This window comes from Ailuropoda melanoleuca, chromosome 20, assembly GCF_002007445.2.
Source record: "Ailuropoda melanoleuca isolate Jingjing chromosome 20, ASM200744v2, whole genome shotgun sequence".
Lineage (NCBI taxonomy): Eukaryota > Metazoa > Chordata > Mammalia > Carnivora > Ursidae > Ailuropoda > Ailuropoda melanoleuca.
The window spans coordinates 30130058-30156484 of record NC_048237.1 but is presented as its reverse complement, the minus strand read 5'-3'; the positions used below and the strand labels follow the sequence as shown (position 1 = coordinate 30156484).

At 34.6% G+C, this 26427-nt stretch overlaps 1 protein-coding gene across 1 annotated transcript in view; it reads right to left on the bottom strand.

Annotated features, from left to right (window-relative positions):
- Positions 1-26427, bottom strand: part of KTN1 (kinectin 1) — a 107894-nt gene that overhangs the window by 23166 nt on the left and 58301 nt on the right. The window contains exons 8-30 of the mRNA XM_034648689.1: positions 25606-25712; positions 24686-24818; positions 23270-23357; positions 20144-20310; positions 19650-19718; positions 18174-18211; positions 17396-17486; positions 16974-17042; positions 16414-16451; positions 16182-16263; positions 15122-15190; positions 9659-9693; positions 9154-9244; positions 8381-8449; positions 7718-7755; positions 6735-6825; positions 6506-6574; positions 5390-5427; positions 4432-4522; positions 4287-4355; positions 3768-3805; positions 1483-1573; positions 960-1014 (exon numbers count right to left, since the gene is read on the bottom strand). Coding sequence (XP_034504580.1) covers positions 960-1014; positions 1483-1573; positions 3768-3805; positions 4287-4355; positions 4432-4522; positions 5390-5427; positions 6506-6574; positions 6735-6825; positions 7718-7755; positions 8381-8449; positions 9154-9244; positions 9659-9693; positions 15122-15190; positions 16182-16263; positions 16414-16451; positions 16974-17042; positions 17396-17486; positions 18174-18211; positions 19650-19718; positions 20144-20310; positions 23270-23357; positions 24686-24818; positions 25606-25712 — 1726 coding nt within the window. The remainder of the gene's footprint in view (positions 1-959; positions 1015-1482; positions 1574-3767; positions 3806-4286; positions 4356-4431; positions 4523-5389; positions 5428-6505; positions 6575-6734; positions 6826-7717; positions 7756-8380; positions 8450-9153; positions 9245-9658; positions 9694-15121; positions 15191-16181; positions 16264-16413; positions 16452-16973; positions 17043-17395; positions 17487-18173; positions 18212-19649; positions 19719-20143; positions 20311-23269; positions 23358-24685; positions 24819-25605; positions 25713-26427) is intronic.

Genomic DNA, 26427 nt, shown 5'->3' with positions numbered 1-26427 from the left:
CCCCCCCCAAGGTTAAAATGTTATTCTTATAACTTACTCAAATGAATTACATATGAATAAGACATCAAACAAAAAAGTAAATTATAAACATATTGAAACATGAAAATATTTTTATAATCATAGAGTAAGAGATACCTTTCATTCCAAGACTTCTCAGGAAATTAATTATATTCGAATACATAAAAGTTTTAAACTTCCAAAAGTGGGGAGAAAATGAAATAAAAAAAATTTTTTAAGAAAACAAGTCACTTCTCAGGTGACAAAAGGTTAATTTCTCTTATTATGTAAAAAGAAAAGTTATAATTTGGTAAGAAAAGTCAACCCAGAAGAAAAATATGGGAAAAATTAAAGACCAATTAATAGACAAATGAAGTACTTAACTTCTCTCACAATCAGATGCAAATTAAAACAATCCAACCATCTTTCAAGCATAATATCAAATATTTTCATCTTTGTCAGTGTAGGGAGAGAATGAAAAGGAAATGGCCCTCTCTTGGTGTAAATTTGTAAAAACACTTTTGGAGGGTGACTCAGCATTATCTAACAATATTAAATATGAATCCATTTGACAGAGAAGAATGTAACAGAACCAACACTTGGAGCAAGAAATGTGAGCAAGAGTGGTTGGAGACAATGCAGCCATCTAAAACTTGCTATCATTTCAAATTAGTGTTCTTTTTTTTTTTAAGATTTTTTATTTTTTTTATTTATTTGACAGAGATAGAGACAGCCAGCGAGAGAGGGAACACAAGCAGGGGGAGTGGGAGAGGGAGAAGCAGGCTCACAGAGGAGGAGCCTGACGTGGGGCTCGATCCCATAATGCCGGGATCACGCCCTGAGCCGAAGGCAGACACTTAACCGCTGTGCCACCCAGGCGCCCCACCAAATTAGTGTTCTGTAAGTACCTTCAGTATTAACAACATGGAGATGAGGAGATATGGATTTTCAATTTTAACTACCTCTTTTCAAAAAGAAAAAGAAGGTGCATAAACCTTTGACCCAGAATTTCACTTCCTGGAATTTTAAATACAGATATACTAGCAAAAGTATTGAAAATGCACACACAAGGATATTCACTGTTGTAATAGGAAGCACAACTCTAAATAATCTAGGCATCCATAAACCAGGACTGGTTATATAAATGATGACAGATGATACAACAGAATACCGCGAAGCCACTAAAAGTTGAAGACAGAAATGTGCATATGTGGAAAGATCTCAAAAACATTAATAACTGAGGGAGAAAAGCCAAATACAAATGTGTGTATGGTTAAATACAGTGTGTTTAAAACAAATACACACACATATTTTATGCATGGGCACTTTCTCCAAAGATAAACAAATAATTAATAGTTTTCTGAAGAACGAGACCCAATGTCTGGCTGGGAAGAAAGAGTATACTATTTTCAGGTAGTTGAAATTGTTTAAAATACGTGAAGACAGTAATTCACACAATCATTAATTTTAACTAAATATATTCACCTGTAACAGCTTTGTTTTGCTAGAAAGATCACTCTCCCTCTCTTTTAGTATAGCTTCTATTCTCTTCATTTCATTTTCCTTTTCTTTCAACCTAGAATTTTTATAAAGACCTTATATTCAGTTATACACATAAAAAAGTACAACCAGACTTCAATATCACCCCTAAGGGAAAAAAGCAGAAACAACGTCTAACCAGCTCTTTCTTCCCAGATTACGCCAACTTATAAACTTATTTTAAAAAACATTATTTCTAGAATCACTCAACTCAAAGTACATCACAAAACTGCTACAGTTTCACAGTTAACATTTCTTAAGCAAGTATGGCTTTATCTACGAAGAAAATCTAAAATACAAAATAAAAAAATAAAGCCATAATTAGTTGACCCCGGAATTTACAATATGCCCAAGCCTTTGTGAAGCAAGGCTACGTATAATTTAATATGGTTCTCCCTTACCCAACAAAGATTTAAGTCTTACTCTATCTAGCTCATGTGAATCCCAATTGCCCTTGTCATCCTACGCAAAAGACCTCTAGGGTAACACTCAACACTATTAAAATGATCTGTTTATCTATTTCCTCAGGGCAGGAACCCATCTTAGCCACTTCCGTATTCCCGTGCCAGAGGGCACAAAACAGTCTCTCTCAAATATTTGCTGAATTGAAAGCTATTTTTATCCCACCTTAAAGTACAAAGAATTTCAAAATGTTTATAGGTCTACACGAAAAATGAAAAAGGAGCACACGTGTAGAATAGGATTAAAAAGTTGGTGGGAAAATCCCAGCAAAACTTAAATACATATTGTTAAGTGAAAGAAGCCATTCTGAAAGCCTATATTCTGTAGGATTTCAACTATATGACATTCTGGAAAACACAAAATTATGGAGTCACTAATTATGGAGATCAGTGGTATCCGGAGGTTGGGGGTGGTGGGGGAATGGTGGTTGGAAGGAAGGAAGGGATGAATAGGTAGAGCCAGGAGATTTTTAGGACAGTGAAACTATTTTGTATGATACTGTAATGATGGATACATGTCATTGTACATTCCTCAAAACCCACAGAAGAGTGAACCCTAATGGAAACTACAGACTTTAGTTACTAACAATATGTGGACACTGGTTCATCAATTTGTAACAAATGTACCACACTAACGCAAAATTTAACAAGAAAAACAGGGTGTGGGTGGGGGAAAATAGGAACTCTGAACTTTACTCTCGATTTTCTGTAAATCTAAAATTGCTCCCCCCATCAAATGATATTTTTTATTTTTTTATTTTTTTTTCAAAGATTTCTTTACTTGAGACAGAGAGCGCACAAGCAGCGGGGAGGGGCAGAGTGAAAGGGTCAAGCCGACTCCCCGGCAGGGCTCCATCCCAGGACCCTGAGATCGTGACCTAAGCTGAAGGCAGACACTTAACCCACTGCGCCACCCATGGGCCCCTATTAATTTTTTTGAAAAGAGAAAACTGTGATGCAGAAATAGATCTAAAATCACATACCTTAATGATTTACAGACCTACTACAAATGGACCAGAAATGTGTCTCTACGCTTTCTACTAGTAATGAAACAAAAGTACCTTGATAATTATACAATGCCCCCATGATAAACAATTAGCTGTACAAATGAGAATTTTAGTGTCAAGAATAGAGACAACTCCTTTGTCTTCATAAAGACAATGACCTAATATCCTCAATATCTTACTTTTAAAGACACAGTTTCAAAGGGCCAATTCTTAAGCATCCATAAAGATTGATGGTATCACAGCAAAGCAAAAATCTTAAAAGTAATTGTATAGCACGCCAAAAAGATGTCCAGATAGCCTTCTCACCACTGTGAACTGATTTAATTAGCTTAGAGAACAGACTTTTTAAGACAAAAATTTTCTAGGATGAACATCTATTAAGACCGATCCCTCCTACGCTGATCAGATTCAGTATTTTTACTCTTTAGCACAGTAACTGGTATGACAACAGATACTGTTCTCTTCAATAAGTAAGTTACTTTCTTAGAGATTCAATAATCTTCATCAGGGTTATAACTAAGATTATCTTCTGGTTGATGGGTTTGAAGGGCTTGGAAAGGATAAAGTCCCCAGGCGTCTGAAGGCACTGAAAGAGACTCTGTTTTTATTATACCAAAAAGAGACTTATTAGCTTATTTGCCTCTGGACTTTAATTCCTATTTTAACAAGAAATGAATAAGAAGAAACTCATCATGATATTCAAGAACATTCTGCAAAATAATGAGAAGTTCCTCTTTAAAATGCTGGCTAAAATTATACTTACACAGTCTCAAGTTCTTCAAGTCGTGATGCAGAACATGCCTAAGAAACGAATTCACATTTTTAATTCTAACATCAAAAAGATCAGGTACTACAAGGGATGAAGTATATATACTATATATAAAACACCAATAAAATAAAAAAAAACCATAATTATATGTTAAAATTAGGCCATTTATAAAACAAAGATAGGATGAACTTTATTTAACTGAATTTTTTGTATCAATTTCTTAAAGGATTACAGATTAATATACCAATTAAACACAGATACTTAAGTAAGTTTAAGAGTCAACCTCAAAAAGTAAGGACAATAAATGCTTTTAGGCTTAGACTGACAAATCAGGCAGAAAGACCTGACAAAGATAAAATTTAACTTATTTTATTAACAACAACACAACTGTGGTACAATAATTTTTATGGCAAGTAAACTCGGAGAACATACTAACTTCTTTATTTTCTAGCATAGTGAAAAAGAGACTCCTCATTTTTTATGTAATATGCTGGTAATCTGTTTATACTATACCTCTTTCAAGTTACGTTGTGTTACCTCCTGAACATGAGCTTTTAAAGATTCATTTTCTTCTTGAAGATCCTGAAAAAGAATTGGTATGAATTGAATTGATATTCAAGTATAAAAAAGGTGTTTACTTTTGTTTTTAACTTCTCACCTGTAACCATTTCCCTCGATTGGCTAGGTCTTTCTCCTTCTCTTCTAAAATAGTCTTCATGGCATTCATCTGTTCCTCCTTTCCTTTTAATCTAAAAATGAGTTATTAAGAACTATCAGTGAAAATGTTACAGAACTATACAAACCAAAATTACTGGTGACTGGAAAAGTAGATTCTAGGTTGTACTTACAGCCCAAACTGATGGTAAACTATGAAGTAAATATACTAAGTATAAAAGCATACAAGATTTTGCAGATGATAAATTAAGAAGTATAGGACGACTGGGGCGCCTGGGTGGCTCAGTCAGATAAGTGTCTGCCTTCAGCTCAGGTCATGATCCCAGGGTCCTGGGATCGAGCCCCACATCAAGCTCCCCATTCAGTGGGGAATCTACTTCTATCTCTTCCTCTGCCCCCACCCCGTGCTCATCTTGTGTTTTCTCTTTCTTTATCAAATGAAATCTTTAAAAAAAAAAAGGTATAGAACAATTAAAGAAAAAAGTTCCATCTATCACTGCAGATCCGGATCTGAATAAATTAGGGTAGCCGTACTCTCACCCCATACCATCTTGTTTAAATCAATACCAGCAAATTTAGACAGCTTATTACCACGGGCTTGGCTATGAAATAGATAAATTAGTTTCACCGTGGCTATTAAAATGGGCAAAGAGCAACATCTCAATCCAGGATCATATTCAGATTATAAATTATGAAAAATAAGACTTGCCACTCTATCCCCATTCCTGTCAAAAATTCCTGTTAAATCCTAATGAAAAACCTAAAACCATAATAACTTTTTGAGATATAATTTCATATTCCTAAAAATACTACTTGAAATTAAATTTTAAAAAGCTATGATTTTCATTATAACTGTATTTGATTTGTATTTGACTTGTACATACTTGTATTTAACTTGTGGAAAAGAGAGATTAAAGGGAAATGAAAGAAATGGTACTTACAAGTTCTGAAGCTCCTGAATTTGAGAAGTGATAGATAACTGAAATACAAAGAAAAAAGCAGAAAAAAAAGAATTTATACTCCATTCAATTTACCTTAAGCTTTATGATAAACTTTAAAATGTGTACACTTCAAATTACAAAGATCCTAGCTGAATTATTCATGCCAAAATGAGATGTGTTTGGATTTTGCCTTTGATTCCAATGACAGTAAGAGTAACAAAATAAAAATATGAATAGTAAGTCTAAAAAATGTGATAATTCTAAAGTTGTGAAAATTAGAGTATTAATTGTACATATATCTCTCTACCGTATCAGGGCTCTTCTTTCCAGTCTTCAAAACCATCTGCTCAACACTGTCCTCATTTTTTTTTTTTATCATACACAGTAATTCAACAGCACCTTTTATCCCCCATTGTCTTCTCATAGTTCCTTCAGATTTTGGCTTAGATGTCAGTTCAAGAGATTTTCCTAACCTCTCTATCTATATTAGAGAACTGTGATCTTTTCATCATATCCTCTTTCATTCAACACATGATCTTAAATCATTAACACAGTGCTTTCACAAGTAGAAGGAACTCAGGAAATATTGCTGAACAACTCTGTTGAAGAATGGATGAATCCTCACTTCCATGCAATCTCACTACTTCTTCAATGAAGCCTTATCACATTAAATTCACCAAAACACATTTATGTCCAGTAATCCCCAGCCACCTTTGAAATTCCCCAATGAAGTTTGTACTTTGTTCTATAAGCAAAGGTTGGGCAACACATATTCTATAACAAAACATTTTAATCCATGCAATTAAAAAAAAAAAAAGGTTAAAAAAAGATTTACCAAACTGTTTTAAGTTGGCAAACTAAAATGAAACATTAATACAGGAAACTTTCTAGAAAAGAATCTTTAAAAGTTAAATAATATATTGAATAAAATATCAAGAATTCTCAAATCAGGCATAAATAAATAAATATATATATAAATAAATAAACAGCACATAACCCAAAATACTTACAGCACACTACTAAAAGTTTTTTTCTGAGTAACAAGAAAAAAACCAAATAACTCATAAATGTACATACACTAACAAATCTGTCATGCTATGGCTCTGGGATTTTTACCTGCTGAGCCTTTTCAAGCTGGATATTTCCTATTTCTTCTTTTAGAGCCTCTATTTCCTGTTTCAAATCCTTGACAATGACAAAACAGACAAGATTGGACAATGGAAACACAGAAGTTGACATAAAATGCAAGGTACAGACAAACACATGAAATTAAATGATATTCACTAAAGTTGATAAACAAAAAAGAAAAAAAAAACCCAACACACAGCTTTCTCTCTCCCAATACCTGAATAGTTTTCTCCTTGTTAGCAACTTTGAGAACTTCTGCTTCCAGAAGCTCTTCCACAGACTTGATCTTTCCATCCTTTTCATGAATCCTTAGATCAAGAAATGCAGTTTTAAACTTTAATAGAAATCACCAAGATCCACCAAGACATAAAAAATAGCACCAACAGGGGTCATCCAAATCAACTCTTCCCACTTTGAGTAGAATAGCAACATATCTTGCAGATAAGAAGGGAAAAAAATACTAAAAAGTCTTCCTAAATGAGGGGCGCCTGGGTGGCTCAGTCAGTTAAGAACAGGACTCTCGATCCTGGCTCAGGTCATGATCTCAGGGTGCTGGGATCAAGCCCAGCACTGGGCTCAGCACTAAGTATGGAGCCTGCTTAAGATTCTCCCTCCCTCTCCCTCTGCCCACCCCCTCTTTAAAAAAAAAAAAAAAAAAAGACGAAAAAAAATTATTCCTGAGACTTCATCAGTAAATACCAGATGGCTAAAGCTGATACACACAAAGAGAAGCAGGTGATCTGCTTTGAAAGTGCCTAGAGAATGTTAAGACTTGAACCCAGAAGAACACTAGGAAGAATCAAGTTTATCTCAACAATATTGGCTTCCAGAGTTCTGAAAGCAGTGGCAGAATGTATACACAACTATGGCACCAAACTTTACGGAGATCAAGAAGAGGATACATGATCTCTATATCCAGTATAACCTGTTTTTTTTTTTTTAAATAGTTCTTACTGCAAAAACAGAAAATCAACAATTTGATGCCATAAGTTAATAAATGGAATCAATTATAGAAATAGATGTTTTAGCAATCATACTGCACTAGAAAAGCATAGCTACATTCCCTTAATTCATCAGCAAAAAATTCTAGAGTGAAGGTTAAACTAACAAACAGCTGTCTAAACTGCACAAAAGGAGATTTATAGGCACTAAGAAAATGGACCGCAAGAGAAAAACCAGTTTAAAAATGTCATCACTTACACTTTCTTAAGTTCTTCAACTAGAGATGCAAAAGAAACCTGGAAATAGGAAAATATCCTACTTAGTAATTTGCTCAAAATATAAATGAATTCAGAAATAGCAAAGTATATTACCCTTAAATTTTCCACTATACCAAAATCCAAATGAGAACAGTAACCCAGGAACTGATTCTTTCTAGGTTTTTCTTTTTAAATGTCATAATTATGAAAATGAAAAGCACTCCGAAAATAAGTAGCTTTAAGGGTACTATGGTAAGTGTAGGCCAAAAGAAAAATCAATAGATATATGTTACAATTAATTTAATTAATAATTCTAACCAGATAAGAAGAAAATACAACTAGGAAATTGCCTAATTTCAGAGAGCTTCTTCTGTTATTTAGAGTCTTTCTTTATATTTGTACACTCAAAACTTTTATCAGTGCAGCAAGCAGCAATGACACCCTATCTAAAGTACTCTACTCAGGGCCTGGCATATAGTCAGCATTCTATAAATTGCAGCTTCTAGTACCGTTAATCAAGTCACTAATCATTCACAGATTACAACTATGATTGACAAATTCCACACTGGTGAAAGGAGGAATAAACAGACTTGCTCTACTCGAACGTAACAGGTTTGTGCATTGTTTAAAAGAGAACAGTTGCAGGATCTACTGAATACATTACCTGATCATTTTGCTTTGCCTTTAAGTCTTGAACTTCTTTTGTCAGAGATGAATTTTCTGTTCTTATTGCCTTTTTCAAAGATACAGAAGCACGACACACTTTTACTTTCTAAAAAATGAGTTATCTTCAAAATATCCTAACTTCTCATTTTTTTTTTTAGCTGCTTCTTTCCCTCTCTGGAAGGCCCAGAAGTCTCCTGTCACACATAGCTACAATTCTGTAACTTCTAGAGATAGCCAAATGAAATTTCAATTCATTTATCCCCACAAGTATTTCTACTTACATTTCTACAACCTCAAAAGCACACAGTATACCACTTGTCATTTCCCCCCCTAAACTCAAATACATCTTTTAACATTTCTTCTAGCAACCCTGTCCTAATCAAGTTAGTTAGGATTAATGATAATCACAAAACAGAACTGGAGTCTCTCCTTTCCCTGGCCTCCAATACTATTTCATGAACTTACAAAGTCTGTTAGTTGTCATTTGGTTATAATTTGGGCATGGTGGAGATGGGGAACCTTAAATAACAAACCAAAAAAAAAAAAAAAAAAAAAAAAAAGTACCTGTTTCAATGAATGTTACAATCAAATATGCATTTTTGTATTTCTAATAAAATGTTAAATTTAATGGAAAAAAGATATCATGTACTCGTTAAATGTAGATAACTAATATTAAGTTTTAAAAGTTATGGGAAAAATCTTAAATTACAGTAATCCTCTTCATGTTCACTGACAAACCCACAAAGAAAACAAATATACGAAATGTTTTACATTCAGTTCCTCCTCTTTTGTGGCCACTTGAATAAGTCCAGTTTCAAGTAATTCTTCTACAGTCTTCAACTTCTCATCTTTTTCTTGAATACTGGAATCATAAATTTAAAACATATTAGCTATTTTTCAAGGTAAATGCTATCACTGCTAAATACTTTGTATCAATCAAACTCCTATGTCCCTCAGTTCTTATAAACTTAATTCTAGAAAGGTTTCTTAGGATCTTTGCTCATGATCTAAAGGTACTTCTTTACCAATAAGTAAAATGTGTTCAAGTAATACATGCTTACAGGCTAGCCTAAATAAATAAAATCACTGCCACACCTAACACCACAAACCTAACGTAATCCCAAATCAAACCAGTCAACAGCATACCTAACCCTCTTCCATTATTAAGTACGAAGAGCACTTTAAGAATCTAGATTAATATAGTTAATAATTCTGTTACCTCAAATTTGGTAGAAATGAGTCATTAAAATATAAAAAGAAAAATTTAAACTCTTACCATTTTTCCATTTGTTCCACAACATCTTTATTAGGCTAAAATGAAAATCACCCAAAAAAAGAAAAAAGTTTAATTTTACTAAGTTTGAATGAGATAAAAATAGTTAAAAATTACAATTCTATGAAAATTGTTTAGTTTTAATTAGATTCATAATTTAGGAAGGTGATCCACACTTGAAGACTGTTATTAAAGAATTATTTAATTCAGAAATCACAAGACAGAAGAGAAGCAGCTACACAAAGAAAAAGATGAAGCATAATATGAACTAGCGAAATGAATTAGTACCTTCTGAATAATTTTTTAACTACTATAAAAGAAAATCTTAAGAATAAAGAGAATTTAACTTAATTCTATATCAATTCCATTCTTCAAATATTAAAAAAAAATCCAAGGCTCTAAACCCTGGAAGACCAGGAAGGAGGCTTTATTCTTTCTTCTTATAAATTGATTTTGACTCTTTAAAAACTAAGGTATAACATTTATATGGGCAAGTGCAAAAATCCTGTATACAGGGGCGCCTGGGTGGCACAGCGGTTAAGCGTCTGCCTTCGGCTCAGGGCGTGATCCCGGCTTTATGGGATCGAGCCCCACATCAGGCTCTTCTGCTATGAGCCTGCGTCTTCCTCTCCCACTCCCCCTGCTTGTGTTCCCTCTCTCGCTGGCTGTCTGTATCTCTGTCGAAAAAATAAATAAAATCTTTAAAAAAAAAAAAATCCTGTATACAACTCAACTAATTTTTAACATGTACATATTATGTGACCACCACCTAGACCAAACATATAGAATGTTTTAAAATTGATTATAAATTGCAGGAGCGAGACATGAATATATTCTCCTTGTAATGCATTAAAACACGACGTGTAAGCTGACCCCCCACTTTTAACCACTTCCCTTCTAGCATCTCCCCAGAAACACAAAAGTCCCCACGGCTATAATTTATTTTGTGTCTAGAAGAGGGGCTCCCCCTTAGCATTCCCAAGCCTTCAGGAGGCTAAGCAGCCTACCAAAACAGGCTTGGGGTTTTTCTTTGCCCATCCCATTCAGTACTCCCCTAAATTTGCCAGTTTACTTCCCCCCAATTTTATTATAACTATTTTCACAAATACTATTAATTTTTCCATTGCCAAATCCAAGTCCTAAGACTCGACTTCTTACATATTTCTAAAATTAATCCCCTTTTCTTCAATGCCTTAGGTTAGGCCCTTGGCTTTATTCATCTCAAATATCACAATACCACACTATTCTTCTGCCTGCTGCCTGTAAGGAATATCTTGTGAGGGGTCCAGGAAGAACTTCCCAATGGGAAAAATTTCCCTATCACAAGAAAGGAGACTGGAGCTGTCAAAAGTATATTAAGTCAGGTTATAAACTACGAAAATAAATAATGCATTAAGTCTACAAATCTTTCATCAAGATGGGTTTTTGTCCATCTCTATTTTTGATGAATGCCATCTCACGTAAGATTTAACAGGGGCACTTGGGTGGCTCAGTAGGTTAAGCACTGGACTCTTGATTTCAGATGAGATCATGATCTCGGTTGTGAGATGGAGCACCGCATCACAGCGTCACGCTGTGTGGAGTCTGCTCGGAATTCTCCCTCTCCCTCTGTCCCACCCCTACCACCTCCCCCCCACCCACTCCCACCCAGCTAGCACACACTCTCTCTCTAAAAAAAAAATAAATAAAAAGATTTAACAAAAAATTTGTAACTATGTTGGTGATGAATGTTAACTATTAACGACTTAACTGTTGTGATCATTTCACATTATCTACAGATAAATCAATATGACGTCCATCTGAAACTAAAGTTACATGTCAATTACATCTCAATTTAAAAAAAGACTTAACACTATTAAGTCCAAGTTATCTGTACCTTAATCATATATTGTATTACACCTTTAGTCCTGCATATTTCTCCCCCACACAAATTCAAATACCGTATTGTTACCAGAGGGATCTAAAACACTAGACGAAACACTTACTCATCCTTGCACTATCCTTCAGGGATTTACCAACATGCTAGATCAAGTTCACGGTCCGTACACAGCATACAAAGTCCTTCGTGACTGGGCCCTAGCCAATCTTTCTATACTACTTACACTGCATACTTGCACTTCTACTACATGCCGATAAACTCTGAATACACCAGTCTGGCCACACACTGCCATGACTTTTAACACTGTATTCCCTCAGCCTGGATTTCCCCTTAGCTGTTGGGCAAACTGATGGCCATTTTTCAAAATCAAGTTTAGTAGGCCCTTCTCTGTGGGGTCTCTTCACGCTCACTGTCCTTCAGATAGAATTCATTATCTCTTCCTCTAACCCTGTACCACAGTTCAAGAATTTTATTCATCATACTTTTCTGTATTACACATCTATCTCCACACTAAAAGCCATATTCCTGAGGGCAGGAACGAGAAGCCTCACTCATCTCTGTAGCCTCAGCATGCAGCATAGTATAGAGCACATACTCAATTCGTAAACATGTAAGGAAATTATTCCTTTAATGAAGTTACAGTTTAACATGTACTCTTGGTCAACTTATCAAATATTCAACTGCAGAAAAGTGACCAGTTTAGCATCCTTCCAACCTTTTTACTTTATCCATTATTGGCCTAACCCAAACCAATTGTGTTCTCCCTAGACGATTTCCAAAACTAAATTTTATATAATAATAAATTCTTCTGCAATAAAACACAAACAGGCAATAGGGCAAAGAGAAAAAACTTCCTACCTCTATAGGTTTTACTTAATAAAAATCTACTAGAAGAATGGAAATGCTGCTTTGCTTTAAAAAAAAAAAAAAAAAAGGATAACTCAGAACCCTACCTCCCCAGAAGTTTTACTTTATTCTGAGTAAATGAGATCCTACTAACTGATTTATTTGCATCATTGGGATTATCATACAGGCTTATATCCACATGGAGCCTTCCCATCTTTAGTGTATAAACAGGTTACCTTACCTGGTATTTGTTGTCTTTCTGCCTCCTACACCTGAAGAAACAACAACTTGGCACCATCACTGGTTTCTGTTTCAATAAGCTCAATCTTTTCCTCCCAGATAAAAATCCATGGAGCAAAAGGATTTTTTTTTTTTTTACATAACTAAACTGTTCATCTCTCAACTGTCACTTAGAATTCTAATACTGACTTCTGGATAGGAAGGGGTTAAAGAAAGGTGGAAATCAAAGAAATTAAGATTACACTAATCTTGATCTCTTTTTTCACTAGTGACAGCAATAAAAATGACCAGAGAAGAAGCCAGAGAGATGGTTCTTTGGTCTGCGAAGATTAGAGAGCTAAGTCACAACTACAACCAAAACATACCATCATAGTTACATGCTTTCTAAACTATTTTTAAAAGAGAGAGCTTTAAGAACAAGAAAAATTCTAAGAATTAGCAAAGAGCAAACCTTAAATTAGTACCACAAAGTATGTTTTCCCTACCAAATTCTTTTAAATAAATTTTAAAAATATGGCTATAAAATTTTGTTCTGTGGACTGTTCATTAAACTTCCAAACTATTCTTCATTAAAACAAAACCTATCTCATGCAAAAGGTTGTTATTTTAACAGAGTATCTAAAAGTACATAGAAACCTTATTGGTAGGTAGAAGGCTGATTCGGTTAAGGTAGAAATTAGAGGATTTTCTTTTTTAGTATTAACTTCCACACATATGTTGCGGAATTTTACGTAAGATATTAGAATGGCCATTCTTAAATCACCATATTCTCTTTGAGGAAAAGAAAAAGGGTAGTGGTTTTGTTCTTGACTAATGATGGACAACACATTTTTAGTACAGAACTAAAAGATTAAAAAATTCTAAAAGATTTGTAAAGGTTCCAGTTTTCTATTTAAATGTAGAAGTTACTAGCACCTTTAATACTGGAATTCCAGGACAGAGTCATACATTTCTAGGCATTTGTTTTACTTCCTGTGAAGTTAATTTTAGGAAGTATTCAAAACCTTACACACTGAAATAAGTGAGTTCCAGAATCTCTATAACCAACCCACAACTTAACATTCTGCTTTTCTGGGTAAGAAGTAACAGAATCAAAAATTATCAATCACATTTTACCTCATCCAAGTCATTAATGTTGCATCTCACACCTGGTATTTTATGTAGCTACTAAAATTTTAAATGCTGTCAGCGTTAACTATAACCAGAGACTGTAAGATACATCCAGGCTTCAGAGATGATAAATTGAGGGGGAGAATTCCTACAATTGATGAAATGTGTCTCTTATAAGCTATACCACAACAAAGGGAAACAAGAATAAGATTTAAGGATAAGACTTAAATATTATTTTAGATTACAGTGGCATGAAGTCACGCCCCCACACTGCACTAGATATCATCAGTTTAGCATTATCTCCTCTACTGCCTTTTGTTTGTAAGGGTAAAGCATATATGAAGTAATAAAGATTATGCAAGGCACTTAGTATCACATGCAAGTGGGGGAGGGAATAAATAGACTATTTCTTGAAAAGTAAACAGATGTTAACAAACACTTCCATAGTATTTGGCACAGCTACTTACACCAATTCAATACCTGCACTATGCAAATTTTAATATAAAAAAGAAAGCATGCATCTGTGAAAGGAAATGCTATCATTTGCAGGAACTTGTATTTCAGCTTCTAATACAAGTCCCCAAATTTAACACTATAAGAGAAATATTCAAAGCTTCTATTTTAATGTGTCATCTAAGATCAAGATGTCTAAAATATTTTTAAACACTGGAATTTGAAGAGTAGTGTAGGAGAGAAGAGCAATAGAATGGACATTGCCTGGGGCTCTAGTTCATGGAGCCATACTTACTAAGGCTGCTATAGTTTTGATGGCCTGCTATAAATACAGAAGAGTCTGATGACAGTAAGGGGTAAAGAGGAGATGAAAAAATAAATATTCTAAGGGAAAGGAATTAAGGTTTAAGATGCCTGCTTAATGCCAATCACCAGGCAAAGCACTATACATAAACCTCCCCATTTAAATCTAACGAACTTATGATGTAAATAAAATCTCAATGTGAAAGACTTAGAATGAAAGGTCTCAGAAAGGTTATGCAATTTGATCAACATCACTCTGCTTTTAAGTGCTGGTAACAGGTTTCAAACCCACTCTCTTTTTAAGAAACCATGTTGCCTTAGAAAAAAGGCTCCAAAAGTGTGAAGACTTTCATCCTGACAGCCAAATGTATCAAAATGACTTAGATGCTTTTTATGTATTTTATTGCACTTTTTTTAAGTGCTTATAAACAGGAAGCTAGCATTAGCTTCCCCCTCAGGGAAGAAAAAATTTTTTCCTTATGCCTGATAAGCACAAGATGAATAGAAATGCAATGAAAAGATACATCCATCCTTCAGCAAAACTCCTCAAAATGAATGAGTTGATTAATATTTAAGAAGAACCAGATCTTGTCAATATTAGATATTTCTGCCTTGTAATTCATGAAAAGCCTTACCTGTTCAGAAACAAGAGTCTGTAGCTTTTGAACTTCTAATTGTAATGCTTTGTTTTGGTCATTTAGAATCTGAAAAAAAAGAATCTCAATTTACTGTTTTATTAAGATAACAATACAGGGGCGCCTGGGTGGCACAGCGGTTAAGCGTCTGCCTTCGGCTCAGGGCGTGATCCCGGCTTTATGGGATCGAGCCCCACATCAGGCTCTTCTGCTATGAGCCTGCTTCTTCCTCTCCCACTCCCCCTGCTTGTGTTCCCTCTCTCGCTGGCTGTCTGTATCTCTGTCGAAAAAATAAATAAAATCTTTAAAAAAAAAAAAAAATAACAAAGCAATCATTTGAATAGATTAAAAAAAAAACCCATTCAAACCCATATTATTCCTTCAAGTATTCTTAAAGTGACAGGTGAATTATATACTGACATAAGAATGCAAATCTCACATGGTTTTTCATTTTTCATTTTCAGTGAATATATTTCCAAAATATAGAAATACAGTACTAATACATGTACAATGATCTGTAAAACCAGTTTCAACTAAACCCCCCAATTCAGTCATGTGCTTTATCCCAAGACAGTGTATTTCAAAGAACTGAAAGTTTGTGCCAAGGGATTCTGGGAAATACTGCTTTCATAAATAAATATTTACAGGATTCCTATTAAAAAAGAGCAAAGAAGAAGAAGAAGAAGAAGAATGCAAATCTCATACACATGAAGAGATGCGCCCCAGCAATATGACTGCTTTCCAATACTCAAGCTGAGGGGCCATGACCAGAAACTAGCACTGCACCGACAATGGAGGCAGATAAAACCATCACAAACTGCCAAATGAAAACTACAGTAGAGCAAAGACTGAGGTAAACCAAATTTCAAAATTCTATTTTAAAAACAGACAATCTAGGCAAAAAGCATATGGTAACATTCACTGTCTGTATAAGCCCCAAATAAACTATAGAAACATTGCTTCAGGGTGATTTCATATAAAAACTAGTATTTCTAGACTCATTTCAACTGAAAACCATAGAAGGTTGTTCTAAGCTCAGTTGACAAGCTTAATCACACACCTTAAATTCTTCCATTTTGTTTGAAATTTCACACTGTAGCTGTTCTTCCAGCAATCTTATTTGATCATCCTTAACATGAATACTATGAGAAAAAAAAATCAATTAAAATAATTCATTCAAAGGTTTACATAAATTATGTGCACTACTATCAGTTTTGAATAGCAATAATTTCTGCAATTATACTTGAACATGAATGTATGAATGGCTCCATGTACAGCAACGCTTTAATCACCTTTTTTGCATCTTCTCCAGTTCATGTGCAGCAGCAGCCTGTGTTTGGAATGGGATGAGAATTGTATCATTTCTTAGGAAGCACTCAAATCTATTCTTCCCCTTACTTTTATATACTGAAGAGCTACATTTCCATATATTTGCGGTAAAAGTTAAAGCAATATCTATACATTTGCTGTAATACTTTTTACTGCCAGTATTTTGTACTTCTCACTGGTCAAATCTTATCCAAATAAAAGTATATTCTTTTTTGATTAAATAGCAGAAGGCTAAAACAAATCAGCACATTAAGAAGTTTTAATGGATTCTTCCGAGATCTTGAATGGGATCAATTCATCTGCCCAAACATGAGTTTCAACATAGAAAATAGTACTATCTAGGTGGGTTCTGAGAGTCATGGTCAAACAGAAGAGGCTTTCAACAATATGCTATGCAGGCAAACACAAGTAACCATTGTATTTACTATGTATATGAATATAATCAGAGCTTGCAATACCAATGAAAGTAAGTACAGACAAGGTCAAATTCTGAAGTAAATGCTCAACAGCAATGAAGACCTACCTGTTCATTTGCCAGGGCCTGTAACTTTTGCACTTCAGCTTTTAATAAGAAATTCATATTCTGTATATCCTAGAAGAAGAAGAAAAAATAATGAGAAATATTTAACGTAACTGACTTAAAAATTTGTAAAGCATCTCGTATGTAAGTAAAGGTCTCAAATCACAATTTCTTAAATAGGAAAAGGAAATCATCAATTCCTGTTACTTAGCATATTTCCCAAATTTTCGTGAATTATATCACGTCCGAAAAGCCGACTGAACTTCTCTTTTTGGAAGGCTAAAGAGGATTTGTAGTTTAATAAAAAGACACTTTTCAAATGACTTTAGAGGACTTTCCAGTCTTCATAGATGGTCATACTGATTACCATATCAAGGTAATTTAATGCTTATAAATACTGTCGCCATTTATCAGAATTACTGTACCTTAAGTTCCTCCTCTTTACTTGTTAAATGATCATGTTCATTTGCTAAAGAATCTTCAGTCTGTTTTATCTGCTTATCCTTTTCAGCAATCCTGTACCAGGAAATACATTTTTACATTCAATAAACATTTTGAAGTCAAGTCACAAATCAAGGGATTAAAAGCCTTAAATATGGTCATGCTTACTTAAGTAGTTTCTCATGCATCTGTCCCCTCCATTTCTGTAGCTCCTTTCAGTTTAGTACTGTCTATCATATACATCACTACAACTCCCTAAAATACATACCCCTGTTTTAAAACTTGAGGTAAAAAGAAGTAATTTGTTTAAGTTCACAAACCTGGTAATGCCAAAGCCAGATTTTAGGTCTTCTGAACTCAAGTTAGCCATGTCTATGCAAACTGAACAATACACTAAAAACAGAACCTTGTTTTGGGTATACCACCATATAGTTAAAATACAGAGTAGGTATAACTACTTATTAGGCACAAAAAATAATTTACTTCCATTAATCTCAAATCGCAATTCTCTCTCCCACTGCTAAACCCCAAATAAAAAAAGGTTCCCCAACTCTTTACAATGAAGACATAAAAACACAAAATGTGCAATGTTTAGGCACTCAACTCATCGAGGGAGGGAGGAGAGCAAAAGTTGCTCCAGATCTAGTTAAGAGTATTTTCTGAACAAGTTAGAATATAGAGTAAAGCATAAGTGTTGATGGAACAGGTATCATTTAGTGGTGACTAAGCAACTATAAGAGAAGTGTAGAAAGGCAGGCTTACACTTTATGTAACTCTTCTGCTAGAACTGAAGCGGAGGTCTAAGAAACAAAAACAGTGTCAACATAAAAGCATTTAAGAAAAAGTCGAAAAGTTGTACAATAATCAAACAGAGCTTTAAAAATTAAAAGAAATTAATGTATATCAAGTTGTTAAGCAGTGTCTGGCCCATGATGAGTGTTCAATAAATAGTAGCTATTATTCTGAAAGCAGCTTTGATCACTAACAACCAGTATTAGGGAATTACATAGCATAGGACAGTTCAAATGAAACAAACTGCCAGGCCTGGAAATTATATAACTGACAAGTAACAAATATACAGGAAAACACCTACAAAGGCCATCATCTTTATCTTAAAAACAATTTCCAATAATGAAATGATACAGAACCATGTGCATCTTAATTTTCAAAAACATACTTACAGCATTCTCTAAGTATTTAATTACTGATAAATTTTCTAGAGCTACCTCTCAGCTAATAATTTAAGATTTCAATCCACTCTGAGTTGATAATTAATATATACATGTACACTCACATACACACAAACATCCTCTTCTATAGCAAAAAAAATTCTTACCCAATTCATTTTAGACTATAGTCTCTACAAAGAAAACAACTAGGAAAAAATATGTGCAATATCAAAGTTCTGGGAGTTTGAAATTGCCTGACCCTTAAAAACAAGTTTTTAATGTTAAAATTACTTTTTAACATAGAAAAAGCTAGTACTTTTTCTACAATTTTTAGAAATTTAAACTTGAGGAACTGAAACTGAAACGAACAATATGTATATTACAGAAGAAGTGCTTAGAAGTTTTTTTCTTTTCTTCTTAATGTTGTATTATATACACTTTAGACTATATCGATGTTACTCAGCAAAGATGCCAAAGAATAACAGGTCTAACAATACAACTTGCAGAACTCTGGAAGGTGTTCCTACTTACTGAACAGAAGTTTTAAAATGATCTTGCTGCATACATAATCTGAGATTACGTATTAACATATAGTATTATATTATTAAGCTATTGCTACCACCTGAGGGTATCTAAAGTTATCCCTTATGGTTTAGTCAGTATTTAGTAAGCATTTTAAATACATAAACCACTACTCCTAACACAATTTGGCCAATTTCTGTTTTGTGTCAAGATTATGAACGTATCTTTCTCCTACAGTAAAAACTCTCCATTAGTTGGATTTAGATTTCTTTCTTGGTGTTTTCCTACAGCACTATACATAATTATCAGAGTGCTTAGCTACCAGGATCATCACTGTTGATTCACTGACTAGTTTCCCAACTACTAATCCGTGCTTGGCACTCAACAGGCATTCATGTGATTAATTTAATGGCTAAGAATATTATATCATATCATAGCGTAAATCATATATCATTAAACCATATATATTTTATGTTATATATTAATAATATGTTATCATTATTATAATATATATTAGTAATGACAAGCAATATGAAAGCACAATTACCTGGGCGGCTATCTGGGAATGGAATTGTTGAATCTGAGCTTTCAAAGCCTCATTCTGCTCCAAAATATCCTTTCATAAAATAACAACCAAAAGGGGGGGGGGGATAAGTGTGCTATTAACAAATATACCAATGGACATGAACAAAATGAGGTACAAGCTTCTGTTTATCTTTAAAAAGGCATTCTTAGATTCCAAAAAGCATAATTTACACAATAAAGACTAGGCACTCCATTTTGACAGTTGATGGAGAAGGTAAAACTTAAGAATAAGCAGTGCTGCCCCTAATCTAACACAAAGATTTTAAGACTGTGAGTGAGGACATCTTTAAGCACATATTCAAAGACACCATACTGTGACAACTGCTCAAAGATTAAGTTAAAATTATTCATCACCACTCCACAATTAGGATAAGGTAGACTATCTGCTCTCCTCTACAGAGATACATCCAGCCACTGACTACCTTTATTTTTTAAAAAAGAGAGATAGTTAGATACCTGAACTTGCATTTGTAAAGACTCTTCTTTGGTCACCCTTTGTTGCTCCGATTCCATTAACTGCATTAGTCTTTGCTCCAACTGTTGTTTTGATACCAAGGTATCTGTGAGCTTACTATGCAGACTCTGTACTTCATTTTCTTTGGCCACAAATTTACTCTGTAGATCTGTAATAAAACAGAGCATTTTACAAAGTTCTCTTCCTTTTCCTGGTTACTACCACTCATCTTTAGCATAGGCATTATCTCCTCTACAAAAAACTCCTTGAATCTCTCCTCTTCTTCCCCTCTTACCCATGGCTCCCCTGAGCAGTCTAGGCTTACCTTTCTCACAGAACCTGCCACACTGTACTAACTCTTCTCCTCGCCCAGGAAGTAAGGTTTCTGAGATCAGAACTGCCTTTTCTCTATATCCAGAGCAGTGTCCAAGGCTTGGTGCATAGTACATACTCAAAAATGTGTTAACTGAATGGTACATGATGTTTAAAACTGTTGCATCATTTCTTGAAAGCATTCTTTATTTCCCCAAAGACACTTCAGTAAGTTATCTAGTGAATTTCTTATAAATTCCCTATACTCTCCTACCTGGAAAACAGAGAAAGATGCTGAGGGCTGACAAATGTCCTGGTGTAGAATGAAGTACAACTTTTCTGTCTGCTTCCCTTCTTAGCAATGACCCCAAAACAACAAAGAAAATGAGAAACACAAACTACCTTTGATGCAATCAGAAATTAACTCCAAATCCAGAAATTAAGATAAAAATGAATGGAAAGATAGATGATCACTAACTTGGAAGGGGAAGGTGTTCAGGAAATCTGGAAAGGCTCAGGAAAAGGAGATACTAGGTATTGCTACCTCTTGGCCCCATAACATAAACAAGTTCACCACCACTACCACCAAGGAAGAGAGGCAAATATAGAGAAAAAGAGAAAACGCATGTATGTGCACATTTTAAGAAAAGATGTTACTGCCATAACAAGACACTAGCAACAGAATGAAACACAACGCAAAAAAGAACTTATAATTAAACATGATAGTCATATCCAGGATTACTCAGAAGAGTATAATATTTCTTTACCAGCAATAGTGGAAGTTAAAACACTGAATTAATGCCTTCAAACTTCTGTGGGGAAAATGATTTATGAACTAGAACTCTCCAACCAAACTACTAATCAAGCATGAAGGTAGAAAAAATAAAAACATTTTCAGATATTCAAAGCCTCAACAAATGTACTTAAAGGCATACTCTCGTGGGACTAAAAGATACACAATTAAATGAGGGAGGAAAGCAAGAAAGATGGCGGTGACACAGTACCCAGAACACAGGTAGTCTTCAGGAAGACAGCTTTGGAGCCAACCTAGAAAACAAACAAGTCCTGAAACAGGAAGACGGAGGACTCCAGAGGGATATCCCGAGGAAAAACTGAAAAGATTCTCCAGTACCTCATACATTGAGAGGTGAGCAGAGAAGAGAGGGTAAGAGTTTAACCATAGGCAAAATTTTAAATCATAAAATAAGGATCAAACAAGTTAAAAACATAAAGCAATAATTAGCTCTAGGAACTTAAACAACATTGTTCATGAGAAGAATTGCAGTTTTAGTATTATCTTGGCTCGGGACTGAGTTACACTGTCATAATGATGTCAACAAGGAATACTGACATGATCAAGAAGTATGCGTAACCATATTGGTAGAATGAGGGGAAGGTGGGAGGAATGGTGTAGGAGTTAAGACCTCATTTCCTGTAATAAAAGTCAACAGATACCTATATTAAAGAGATAGCAGCATGCGTACAAATAATAGGTGTGTTTAGAAATATGATGGAGAATGCTAAGAGCAAAAACGACTGCTTCTGGTGAGAGTGAGGTTTTATGGTTTACAGTTACATAGTTTAGAGAGAAATATATATAGTTTACAGCTCAATTCTTTTGTCAAAATTCGTATGTGCTTCACTGAAGAAATATAAAATATAAATTTAAAAAATAAGCTAATATATCTTAACATAGAAATAAACTTTATATATAAAGAAAAAGGCCTTTAAGTATCTTGGGTATATTTAAATATTGAACCAAAGGCAAATACAGGAGTGGAGGGATGGCAGGCATGGGGAATCAGAGGAAACCAAAGGTCTAAAAGGCCAAAACTGTATGATCTATCCTACTGTTTGGAACTCTACTTTATTAAACACTGACTCTTATGGGGAAAAAAGGAGTAATAGAGACAACTACTGCACACAGTACAAGCTCCATTATCTCCCAGATGGATTCATCAAATTAAGAATAAGTACTGATGGGGCGCCTGGGTGGCACAGGCGTTGGGCATCTGCCTTCGGCTCAGGGCGTGATCCCCGTGCTCTGGGATCAAGCCCCACATCAGGCTCCTCCGCTATGAGCCTGCTTCTTCCTCTCCCACTCCCCCTGCTTGTGTGCCCTCTCTCGCTGGCTGTCTCTGTCAAATAAATAAATAAAATCTTANAAAAAAAAAAAAAAAAAAGAATAAGTAATGATGGGGCGCCTGTGGCACAGCGGTTAAGCGTCTGCCTTCGGCTCAGGGCGTGATCCCGGCGTTCTGGGATCGAGCCCCGCATCAGGCTCCTTCGCTATGAGCCTGCTTCTTCCTCTCCCACTTCCCTTGCTTGTGTTCCCTCTCTCGCTGGCTGTCTCTATCTGTGTTGAATAAATAAATAAAATCTTAAAAAAAAAAAAAAAAAGAAGTAATGAAAGTTAACATTTAAGTAGACTGTTTTAAGTCAACTATTTGAAATGGTAATGCTCTTTCTCTTCACAATACACAAAGTAAGTCCTCCCTTATAAACAAAAAATAAAGAGGTAATCAAGGAACCAAAGGGAGTAACTACAGAAAGGAAACACACACAACTAGGTTCCTATTACCCCATTACAAACTATAATTTTATGTGCAACTTAATGCTTCAGGATAAAGCTAGTAGAGAATTTATTTTAGAAACTCTAAGAAATCTGAAATAAAACAAAGGTACTCCGAAAGCGCAAAAGCTGTTTTCACTGGCCTAAACAAAAAGGTCAAATCATACTTTCTTCACATATAAAGAGGGGAGAAAAATTAACCCAGGACTATATACTAAATTTATATGAATGCCTCTCCCCTTACCTTGTTGTGCTGCCTCATGCTCTGCTGTTCTCTTCCTGATATAGCTCTGGACTTCTTCCCACCTTCTCTCAGATTCTTGTAGTTGAACCTGGAAAAAGGGGTAAGTCAGCATAATCACAGGATTTCAAATTAAAAAAAAAAAAAAGCATCCTCTTTGCTCTTGTCATAAAACTGCTTATTCCATCCGTCTCCTACATTAATAAAATAGGCAGATAAGCCCCAGACTTATAAAACACAAAGATATCAGCCACAGCCATTCTACCCTCCAATATGCAGGATTTACAAAAACCAAGTAATAGATCACTGTAGCTACTACTATCACATATCTGATCTATTTAGCTATAATCTGCTGTCCATTTTTATTTTCTTCAGCTGATAGGTTTTCAAAAGACAGGATGTTATCTTTACTGCTAAATCCCAGTAGGTACTTAAAATTCAAATTTTGCGGTATAGCACAACACTTCAATGATGACTACAGTCTTTAGTATCATTTATCTGCTTATCCATATCCATAGGAACTTCCATATTTGTTAAGTGCCAGCAGTAAACACACCAGCAAGACAAATTTTGAATAAAAGAAAGGACAATTATATCAATCTCCCATAGGGACCCATGAAAACTTCAAGAAAACAAATTGCACTATTTTCCACATTCAATTATTCTCAAAGTCCTTTTAACCCCTACCACTCTGGAACTGGTGTTAGGTATGATTCTATCAATGACCTAGGTAGGAATCTAATACATTGGACTTACACAAATCGAACTATATGTTCAATAAATCCTCTCTCCAGTAAAAGGAGAAAAGGACAATTCTGTTCATCAATTCTACTCATCAATGTGCATATGTTATAAGGTGCAAAAGAAACAAATCTATTCTTCTGTAGCCTGAGCAACCCCATGCATCACTTCTCAGCATGAGCTTCTCATGGTACTAAGTAGCATTCTAGTATCTAAAGAAACTGATTTCTTTTATACTATGGCTCATGTGAAAGCTACTGAAGCATTTCTTGGTCTTGTGCTAAAGCAAAGGAAAGTCACCTATTCCAATGCTGGAAGAAAAATGCGTTCTACTGAACTTACTGACAAACCCAAGTTATGGATGATAAATGATATTAAAGTTAATTTTAACTACTTGATTTTTGCCTCACACATGTGAACCCTAACCACCCAAATAAGAAATTGTTTGTATCAATCAGCAAATTTCATTTTTCATATCTTCAAACAGCTTTTAACTTCAGACTCAAGCCTATATTCAATTCTCTCATTAATGCCATGCTTCTACACAGGCAGAACACTTAGCCTACCGGTTCGTTTAAGCCTGAAACTACATTTCTCAAACCTACACGCACATTTAGGTCCCTGAACTGAATATCTACATTATTTATGAAATGATAAATAAGGGTGGGAATAGGTCACCTTCAACTGAGTAACTGCTTGCTCAGCATTCTTCTTTTGGACTTCCTCTTGCTGTAGCTTTCCTGTTTTCTCGGTTAGCTCATTAACCAACCTAGCATAATCCTGGCGTAGTTTATTTAGTTCAGCAGACTGCCTGAAAACAGTAACTAGATTAGGAACCTTCTATTATTACAAACACATAAAAAGAATAAACAAAACATATTTGATGTTTGTTTTTCTGAGCAATTTCACTTACAGCCATTCAGAAAATGTTTTAAGTGACTACTAATAATGAAGCCTGGTTGACTATAATCTCTGAATCATTCTGGTAACAATTACGCAATTCAAAAATCACCATAATCAAGAAAAATGGATGACCACACACTCATGAACATAAGTCAACAGTGTCACTCTCCAACTGGTGTTCTGAAAATCTATTAAAATCAGTCAGTCAGAGTGCTTATTTTTGTAAGCATGGTACTAACTCTTCTCTAAGGCACAGTTTCTCAAAGTATATAGCCCAGAGCCAATTTCATCACTATCACGAAGCATACGTCTTAATATGCAGATTCCTGGGCTCCACCTCAGAGCCACTGAATCATAATCTTTTAGGAGTAGGACTCAAGAATATGCTTTTTTAATGAACATGCCAGATGCCCTTCAGAATAATGAAGTTTAAGAACTACTGTTAAAGGATAGATGTTTTAAAACTTATAAATTCAGTTTCATAAATTTGTAGACAATGTTGCACCACTAACACTAGCATTTATCACACAGTTTAGCTGAAGTGGCTCTTCACATAGCAAGAAAATTGTTTTTGAAAATTATTTTAGAAACAAATGTAAAACACAGAAGTCTAACCAATTACTATCAAACACCATTTTGATGGTTCAAGAAAATATTCTGCCATTCAATTAAAAATAAAGCATTTGGAAACATACTTGCTTTCTAGCTGGTTTGTAGTGTTGCTGACAGCATCTCTCAGTATGCCATTCTCCTGCTTCAAGTGAGCTATCTCTGCCTCCATCTGCTCACGAACTTGCTGGAACTGAAAGTATTTTACAAACATAAGATTTAGAAACAATGACTGCCAAAGCTAACTTAAAAGAAACTTTATTATAACGAGAATGTAAAAAGCATCAATAGAATGAAGTCTGGGCCATCTTTTTCAAATAAATATAAACAAATTTGAAGGATGAATTACATTCTGATTGTAGTGAATGCAAAGTAAATACAAGCTGCCACAACATTCCAGAATGCAAGTAGACGCTAGCTGCTATCAAACTAGAAATGGAAAATAAATACAAATAGAAATGCTGTTTTAGAAATAAAAGACTCAGAATTTCTTTCCCACCCAAGAGACTCCTATAGAATAATCCTATCTTGATCCTATAACAATTTCATGTCAGCAGTCTTTAATGAAAGATTTTAGTAATCATAAGTTTAAAAACTGAAAATATGTCTAACACATTTATATTAAGTTACAAATTGAGCTGTAACCAAATAGATGGCAAATTCATCATGCAAAAATCTACTCACTAAAATATTCTAGCCTTTTATTTATTTCAGAATTACAGAACCAAGAGAGAAAGAATACTGAATCTTATATTCCCATAAGTATAGGTCTTATTTTAGAATGCGAAATAATCTTAAGAAAACCTATTCAATTGAGAGAAAAAAGTATATGTATCATAGCACCAAAAACCATACGTTACCATGGAATTAACTTAACCAGAGACGTAAAGGACCTATATTCTAGAAAA